This window comes from Bidens hawaiensis, unplaced genomic scaffold (genome assembly GCF_021521415.1).
Source record: "Bidens hawaiensis isolate Kalapana, Puna unplaced genomic scaffold, B.hawaiensis_p1.1 tig00028432_1, whole genome shotgun sequence".
Classification (NCBI taxonomy): domain Eukaryota; kingdom Viridiplantae; phylum Streptophyta; class Magnoliopsida; order Asterales; family Asteraceae; genus Bidens; species Bidens hawaiensis.
The window spans coordinates 205,523-215,104 of record NW_027494634.1 but is presented as its reverse complement, the minus strand read 5'-3'; the positions used below and the strand labels follow the sequence as shown (position 1 = coordinate 215,104).

The following is a 9,582-nucleotide window of genomic DNA, read 5'->3' as shown; positions in this document are numbered from 1 at the left end:
CAGATTTATCTTTTAGTTATATTATTTTACGAGATACATATGGGTGTTTTTACTTTTTACCCAACAACGCACCATGATGAAATGAAAATACAAGTTACTAAACAATATACATAAATAGAAGGTAGGAAATGGAACCAACAGTCAAGTCATTATGCGGCGGTATATTGCTAATCTTAAGATACATTTGACTTTGAGAAAGGTCAAAGATTTTTTAGGATTCAAAGTTTGTGCAAAACGTAATTTATTGTAGGGCCAGGAAAGAATAAAAACTTTATCAATTTCTAGTCTTATGTCATGCTTCTTCTTAATGTGAAATAAAATTAAAAAAAAATAGCCGGTATTGACTCATTTTGAGGTAAACTATATAGTTTTTGATTTGTATAATAAAAACTATATTATTTTATCATTCCCTTTATTATATTATAAATAAAATAATTTAAAAAATATAGTGGTAAATTATAGCTTTGTTTTCCTTATTTTCAATTCGGGAACACATAAAATCTTTAACTTCTTTTTCTTTCTTTAAAACTCTGAAACACGAAATTAGATCATATTTTTCTTCACAACTCTTTCTTTTCTCCCATTAATTCCATTTACCGTTTCTTTATTTCATTTATTAGATTCGGGAACACAACGTCAATGACAATTATGACTTTCCTATAATCGTTGTTATGGAGTCAACGAATGATAACTCATCTTCTCTCGACATCGATGATTTGTTTATGATTTTTTTGTCCGCGTTGTTGATTTACGACAATTTCATATTGTGAAGTTTGTAATTTGACGTATCATTGTGTTTTCTGGTTGGTTTTATAGAAAAATCAATTAAAAACATAGTTAATTGTTCTATTATTCATACATGTGTGCGCGCCTTGTACTCTTAAAAAATAACATGAATAGTTACACTTTTTTTTGATAAGTCGTTTACTCGTTTAGTGTGTATGTAGAGCTAATTCATTTATTTCCTAGCATGGAATCTTAATTTTAGTGTGTTTATTGAGTTATATGATTGACAAAGTGACTTAATATGTGCATCATAACTGGTTATAAGAACAAATCAAGCATGTAAAGTTATAAGAAAGTACATCCAGATTAGCAGAGGAAGCAAAGAAGAAAATGGAGAGGAGCAAGTGGGTGAACCATTACGTTGTTTAGGTCCGAATGAGAAAACGCACCTCCGGATCAGGGACTTCAGGGAAGCATTCTTAGTGCTCTAACCACCACCAAAAATAACATTAGAGGAGAGGCTGAATTATGACGTAGTTATATATCACAGTGAGACAAAATATCTACAAGTGTTTATACAACTTTTATAATTCTAACCTTATATCAATAATGCAGTCAAAGGCGCACTCTATGTACATATTAGGTGTATATACAAATGTTTGTATGTGTACGCAAATAATATTTAACCTCAAAACACAATTACTTGAGCATTGCCAGCAATCATAAAAGGACCCAACTGCTAACACCCATTTTGGAGACAAATACCATCAAATCATAACTGACTCATTAAAACACAAATTTCATATGCTTAGTCTTTGATATGCACCCTAAACAAAAACAGCTTAAGAATATACAAATTTAGGAAAGAAACGATAATACCCTACACTGCTATTTGCCAGATAAAAAAAAGAGAGAAACGAACACGCAAAATGAGAGATGGAACCGAATCTGTCTTTTAATTAACCCCTGGCAGATAACACATCTATACCATTAGAGTTACCTCCTTCAGGCACATAAACCTTGGTCACATTTTTGGTAAGTTTGTTATTAACTTCATGTCTCTGTTGAAGATCCGATATGCAACGGTCCCTATCTGCTACCTGATGAAGATGCAGCAATGCCAGCATGCTCACTGCAAATAAAGCAGCATTCCCTAACACACCACCCAGATGATCAACTTTCAGGGACTTTCTGGCAAAGTTGAAGCTAGAGATGACAACTTTGACTAGAATGTTTGACCTCTTTCCGACATTATAGGATTCTGCTGACGTGTAACCACCATTCTCAGGTGGGATAAATCTAGCATGATTTTGTACTTCACCAACAAAAGCCCGTGCTTCTTCAATAACTTTGTACTTGTTACCATGGTGATCAGCCAATCTCAATGCAAGCACAATTCTGCTTTGTTCCAACCGAGCAATTGCAGCATCCCTCTCTGCCCGTTGTTGTGTCTGCACAGTCTGTCATTAAAAAATAAATAAATAAATAACACATGGTATCACATTTAATAGATTGATAAGTACGCCACATTACAAAATCATTGCAACTGATCTTACACGTTGCAGATGATCAGTTGTAGAAGACAAATGACGGAAGATGTCAAGAAACTTACATGTACATCAATGACTCCTAGACAAAAATATACTCTTGACACTAAATAAATAAACCAGATTTGTTTCTGTAGCAAACTCGGTCACAATTTCACTTTATCAGTTCATACAATAAGTTGGTTTCAGCCCTAAATTTTCTTTAGCTTTTTACAAGGTATCCCAAGTTCTACTCACAACAAGTTGGAAAATACCATGTCATGACATGCTCACACAAAGCCTAGAATGTGTCCATTAACACCCAAGACCGTGAATAATGCATGATGATACATATTTAAGTTGTGATCAATGATTAAGACCAATGGAATGTAATGTCACACACTTATAAACGTCAAGGCAGATGCTCAGGCAAGAACAACTTGCAATCCTAGCTCTAAAACTGACAAACATTCTATGAACCCCTGTCCTTATGATTAGGTATTAAATATGACCCAGATACAATGAATACAAGTACATGGGACAGACGAGCCATACATTAGATAAAGTAAAATACACGAACAAGATATTGAACTAGATAATGACCTATATGTTCTAAATATAGGTCAACTCTCTGATAGTGCCCAACCTGAACCCCACCCTCCAATTAACAAAGATAACTGAATAGTTCTCCTAATCTCTTCTTATATAAGATAAGTCCCAACTACCAATATCAACTAAATAGAAGTATTAATACTGCTATATAAGAAAATTTTTAATACTTATCTAATAAAGTCTAAGAACAAGTATCCAGTGAAATATAAAACATATACGGGTCTAAAATTGTTCTTAAAAGATAAGCTGCCCACACACATCGAGTTTAAGCGTTGCACAGAGTGGGCATGTAAGATTTGCTTTCAGTTAGCACATGCAAAAGAGAAGAAACATAAGCTGATTCCTTGATGGATGTGTTCCCCCAAAGCAAACCTAGTGGCTTCTTTAGCACGAAGCTCACAAACTAGAAAATGGCACAATGCTGTTTGAAGTTAGATAACGATATTAAGCTTCTGTTTCCCATTACTTATAATAGAAAGCTTACTTAGCCCACATGTACTCATGCTTGTGTTCCACAAACTAGTTTGATATCTGCACATGAGGAATCCTCCTTCATTTCTAATTTTTCAGCAATACATAACTACTCATGCAATTTTCAGCCTATAACTGTACAGGATGACTACTTTCGAGTTTTAGACCATAAAATAAAAGGATCCAATTACAATAGAGAGACAGGTAACTAGGTAAGCGAGCACAAGCTGCGCCACCACCCCCTTTTGAATGGGGGATGTGAATCCGATCCTACTGAAAACAAAGTTATCGTTCTTCCAGGTAACTGCACACTTGTTCCAGGTAGAAGCTGTAACTAACCGACTAAGATGAAACTAGTAAATCCATAGATAGATTAGGTAATGTAGCATTATAGGCTTCAGATAATATGTATTTACAAATATAAGCCACCTACAATTAGCAAACGCAACCTAAAAGGAGCAACCTACTATAACCAGTTCAGAGCCTGAAAACCTAGGGGAAACACACTGTTAGCCCTAATTAAGTCAAAACAGGAAGCAATAATTGAAGCTCACGTGAAAGAACTCGAGCTGGTCCTCTAGGTTGGTACGGATAGCATTCAAGCTCTTGGCCTCGTCATCGTCTTCTTCTCCAACCGGAAAGCCTTTGACGTAGACGAAGCCTGCTTTGACGTCAGCATCGGAGAGGAGTTTGGAATTTGAAGGAAGTGAGATCTGGAAATGGAGTGAATAGCGTCGCTGAGCTTGTCGTGTAGGTCCCAAATCTTCTCCAGCACGGCTTCCACTTCTTCCATATCCATGTCCATCTCATTGAATTGAAAAAGTAATATAAAGAAAGAAACAACAGATTCGAAGGAGGTTAGGGCATGAAGACAGACTCAAGGGATTGTTTTCTTTTTGGCTTTTATCTAAAAAAATAAAACATGGTTGACAATGGGTTTTGTTCTAGAATTTGACACGTCTGAAAGCAGGCAGGCAGGCAGGTCCTAATACAAATAATCAATTTATATTATTTGTGGCGTGAGAGTGTTTTTCTGTATTCCAACCAATTTGGGAACCTTACATTCCAATTACAATTCGTAATCTTTTCAATAAAAGCTGCGATCAAAAGGTAATATAATAATACTAATATATATTGTCTCCTTAGCAGCTGCTTCAATGAAATCTGTTTCTTTCAGGATTAGGTTCCTATTGGTCAAGGTTTTGATTTGAACGGAAATGATAAACAACGATTATGACCGCCACAATAATAATAATAATAATAATAATCTGTTCATGAGTTCTTCGGATCGGGATGCGACGCATGAATATGAACTAGAGTTGATTTCTGAGTCGTCGTCAGCGTCAAACATGATTGTGCCGCCGCAACAGCCTACGCCGTTAAAGTCGTCCAATGACAAATTAGGGCTTTCCGAGAGAGCTTTATCCGCCGCTGGCGCCGCCGTTCTCTCCGCCATTATTGTTAACCCTCTTGATGTCGTCAAAGTATGCTTTCATTACCCTGCATCTGCTTCTGTTATTAAAGCTTATTTATTTGTTTACACCTTGAACTAGGTTTTTTAGGGTTTTGTTACTTTCATGAATTGATATGAAGGTATTAAGTTATTAACAATCGCAAGCTGAGATTTTGACATTTGAAGTCAAGTTTAGATGCTGTATAGTATGAGATGCATATAGTTCTTCATCACTGAAGAACAATATGCCTTGTATATAGGCCTGTAAATGATCCGAACCGTTCAGCGGGTAGTTCGTTAATAAACAAACGAACATGAATACATGTTGTGTTTGTTCATTTATGTTCGTGAACATTCGATTATGTTCATTTATTTATGTTTGTTTATTTATGTTCGTTTACATATTAATAGAAAATAATTAAATGTATTCTTGAAGAATCATCTACTTAATGGTTATATATTTGTTCATTTGTATTCATATATGTTCGTTCATGTTTGTTTGTGTTCATTTATGTTTGTTCAATTATGTTCATTTATGTTTGTGAACCGTTCGTTTAGATTTTAAACAAACGAACACAAGCATGTTCCTTTTTTAAATAAACGGACACAAACACAAAACATGTGTTTGATTAAGTGTTCATGTTTGTTTAAAGCTGAATAAATGAACACCAACATGCCCTTGTTCATGTTCGTTTACAGTTCTACGTGTATATGCCCTTTATGTCTCACGCAATTGTTCGTGGATGAACTATATGGTACGTATTGGTCTATATGACTCAGATACATTTATACGACTCGTGTTTATAACGGTCAACAATGTCTGACAAAAAGCTGAACCTATGCGACTTGTAAAGCCCTATACGAGTCTTATGGATGACGCGTGGTGTCCGTATATAAGGTTGCAGTGTCTGGTCAGTGGGAGTATTTTTTTGTTAGGTATATGTTTGGTGTTCAGGACCAAGGTAATGAGACTTAAATCTTCTTGTATGTTTGTGATTTTACAGACAAGGTTGCAAGCACAGGCTGCTGGTGTTGCTTACTCGCATCCGATGACTAATCATACAAGTAGAATGGCAGTATTTGGACCAAACATGGTATGTGTACTATGCAATATTTTTAGCATGCTCTTGTTCTGTAATCTTTTTCCCCAAGAAGCTAATAATATGTTAAGAGGACAGGGTGTTCTAGTTATATGGCAATTTTTAGTTTTTATTCTCCATGGGTGTAATATGAGCAAGATAACATTTTTTGACTTAACTGATTTGTGTATCAGGGTTAGCTAAATACTTCGTAATCATCTTATTTTAAATTTTCTTATAAATTCCGGCTTTTTTAGATGTTTGCTGATCTGAGATGCTCACCAACATGCACCCGTGCTGGAGTACATGGTACGGTGTCAATCTGTCCACCGGACTGTTTCGAGTACAAAGGAACGCTGGATGTTTTCTGCAAAATTATTCGCCAGGTTGCCATTTTCTCATCTTGTTTCTTCTTTGTATCATACTGCTGGTTTTAAAGTTGTATTGACTATTGAGATAACTACTCTGTCTTTGCAGGAGGGAGTAGCACGATTATGGAGAGGCACAAATGCTGGTCTTGCACTAGCTATACCAACTGTAAGTCTCATGATGGTGTTGAGTCATTACTCATTAGTAAAAGCCAAACTGCACTATGGTTAGAGCTAACATATATTATCAACATTTTGTTTGAACAGGTGGGGATCTATCTCCCCTGCTATGACATATTCCGTATTTGGTTTGAAGAGTTTTCAGCTCAGAATGCCCCAAGCTTGACCCCGTATGCCCCTTTACTGGCTGGATCATTGTCACGCTCATTGGCTTGCACTACCTGCTATCCTATAGAACTTGCTAGAACCCGCATGCAGGTGATTTTGTTAATTAAAAGTTGTTTTTAGTGACCACATTTTATCAAACATATTTTTATTTTCAAACCTGAAAGGTCTAATGAAGTAGCTTTTTTAATTATTATTGTTTTATAAATGACAAAATGAATATGTGTACACACAGGCATTCAAAGACTTTAACAGTGGTAAAAAATATCCTGGGGTGTGGAAGACGTTGGTGGATGTATTATCTAGCGTCAAGACATCTGAAAATATGAAGAACAACGGTAAGCTAATTTTCTAATAAATCTAAAATTGCATGTTTCTTAATGATAACGGGATTTTTTTTATGGTATTTTATTATAATTGACTTGGGTTGTCTTAACTGCAGTGCAAAGTTACCGAGCGCTTTGGACAGGTCTCGGGGCCCAGCTTGCTCGTGATGTACCTTTTTCTGCCATCTGTTGGTCTACTCTTGAGCCGGTAAGAAGAAGGCTTCTGAGTTTGGTTGGTGATGAAGCCAATGCTGTTAGTGTGCTTGGAGCAAATTTCTCTGCAGGTTTTGTTGCAGGCAGCCTTGCTGCCGCCGCCACCTGTCCACTTGATGTTGCAAAAACTCGAAGACAAATTGAGGTGTATTCTTGAACTTTGCATATTTTTTTTCATTACGGTTTTTAAAACTTGAAGATCATGAATGATCATCAATTTATGTCTTTACTTAAATTTTTTTGCTTCACTTTTATGTTATTGCAGAAGGATCCTATTAGAGCATTAAGGATGACAACTAGGCAAACTCTGATGGAGGTTTGGAGGTATGTTTGTCTTTAACGGCAAATACCATCTTGTAAGTTGTAACTAATAGCCTTTTTGTTTGTTGAATGATCAGGGATGGGGGAATGAGGGGACTATTTACAGGGGTGGGTCCACGTGTGGGTCGTGCTGGACCTTCGGTTGGAATTGTGGTATCGTTTTATGAAGTTGTGAAATATGCTCTACATCGTCAACAACATGCAACTTAATGAATTATGACTAATAAGCAGTGTTCATTCCATTATACTTTCTGACTTGTGGTTCGATGGTGGTGGAGGAGGTGAATAATTATACATCATACGCAGTTTTGGTAGTTGGTAGATTTAGATGCTCGCGGCATTGCCAATCAGGATAACAAAACTAATCTCGGTTCTTTTTGTTATTTGCATTTTTTCTCCACAAACATAGTCGAACTGGTTACATTCAAGTTATAATTTTTTATTTGATTTTGGTAACTGAGAAATGTTCAAGTTATTGATTGTTGTGTTGAACGACTGTAAACGTGTGGCAAGTATGACGGTTTGGTTTACTAGGTTTTTTTAGGAAGATACCAAGTCAGTGGTGACAAATGGGTCGGGAAAAACATGTTTGGTTAAAATGCTTTGTTTTTAGTGTGAGTTGGAACATAAAAGAAACATTGTTTGGTCATTTGTTTGATGGTTCAATCAATCATCATAAATTGTGTTATTAATCTTATTTAAGGTGAGTACAAACATCAAAATTTTAGCAATCTATGAAGTCAAAATCTTCAACTATACAAGGAACAAGATCCCAAGACCTATCTAGACAACCACTCTCTTGAATCTTGATTGCGATACTCCAGAATTCGTTTTCTCAAAAGAGCAAAGGACGATGATAAAGAAGTCCAATTCAGTGAATTAGGTACGTTAGCGACAAAGCCACCAGCATTAATACACACGGGATCCCTTGATCAATTGTTAATCCTGTTTCATAATCGCACATCAATCCGTATGTATTAACACAAACAAAAATACGCAAAGTGAAAAAGACACGAACCATCATTAGTCTCTTCATCAAGATCAGAGGACTGGGCCATAGTATCAGAAGTGAACCTTACAATTTTGGTTGGTGCCATTCTATGGGTCTAAGGGTCTTTGTAATGAATTTGTTGTAGCTCTACAAATGTTTCTACAAGAGAGGCAGCAAGCAAAGTTACGTTTAGAGTAATGTTTGGGTGATAGAGAAAAGGTGATGGTTATGATTAGCTTGTTTATAAAATTAACAAGCCAAATATTGAATGTGAGGTGATAAGAGGAACAAGGGAGGCCACAATATATTTTTGAGAAATAGTCAATTTGCATGTACATGTCTCGCAACTTAAAAATAAATAATCGTAAGTAGTTGGAAAAGACCAAACTGATGTCTTCATAAGATCGAGTTGTGATTGTTAAATGTTTTGATCCTGTTTCCATGCCCATGGATTCTCCACGAAAAACAATCACTATTATAAGCGGTCAGGACAATGTGGTGTTTCATGCATGACCATATCATCTCATACTCACGTTTTCATTCTCCACACTACATGATCTTATAATTCAAAACCGACTATTACAATATGTAAACCTCTAATTTAAAAATATACTTTCGACCAGTATTCACCTTCATTCATTTATTCAAGTGAGTGAATTATTTCCTCAATCCTGATCCCCTTGAATAACATATATAAAAGTCATATTCGAAACACTTTCAAACAAAAAAATTAATAAAGTACATCCATATTTTCCACCGACAAAGAAAATGCATTTTATATGGTATATCTTTTTTGCTTAATCAAATATCATTTGTCTTTTTAAGTTTTACTTACGTCAAATAACTTGTATTTTTTGCTTTAATTATGATATATATATTTTTTACTTTAATCGCATGAAATGATCTTTGTTTAGATACATAAAAGTTAGATACTAAAGAAAATTTATATATTTAAAACAAAATACAAATAAATTTCAAAATGCGAAAAACAAAAGACTAAATTGATTTAATATATTTTAAATTAAGAAGAAATGAACAATAATAAAACAAACTCAGTCAACAAGCCATTGTTGGGGCATTAACACAAAATAATAATAATGTAGCGACCGAGTTTAGAAGAAGTATTCATGTAAGTAACGACATATGTTAAT

The 9,582-nt window shown here is 35.2% G+C and overlaps 1 protein-coding gene and 1 pseudogene across 2 annotated transcripts; one reads left to right on the top strand and one right to left on the bottom strand.

The window, feature by feature from the left end:
* Positions 1-1,427: 1,427 nt before the first annotated feature.
* On the bottom strand, positions 1,428-4,128 carry LOC143576967 (plastid division protein PDV1-like; annotated as a pseudogene). The gene is made up of 2 exons (XR_013143032.1): positions 3,890-4,128; positions 1,428-2,186 (listed from the first exon to the last, which is right to left on the bottom strand). The product of XR_013143032.1 is annotated as a plastid division protein PDV1-like (transcript).
* Positions 4,129-4,675: 547 nt separating this feature from the next.
* Positions 4,676-7,853, top strand: LOC143576966 (mitochondrial carrier protein MTM1-like). The gene is made up of 9 exons (XM_077060934.1): positions 4,676-4,819; positions 5,793-5,882; positions 6,125-6,253; positions 6,345-6,404; positions 6,503-6,673; positions 6,816-6,918; positions 7,023-7,264; positions 7,385-7,443; positions 7,518-7,853. The coding sequence occupies exons 1-9, from the start codon at positions 4,685-4,687 to the stop codon at positions 7,648-7,650; spliced, it is 1,122 nt and encodes a 373-aa protein (XP_076917049.1). The 5' UTR covers positions 4,676-4,684; the 3' UTR covers positions 7,651-7,853.
* Positions 7,854-9,582: the final 1,729 nt, after the last annotated feature.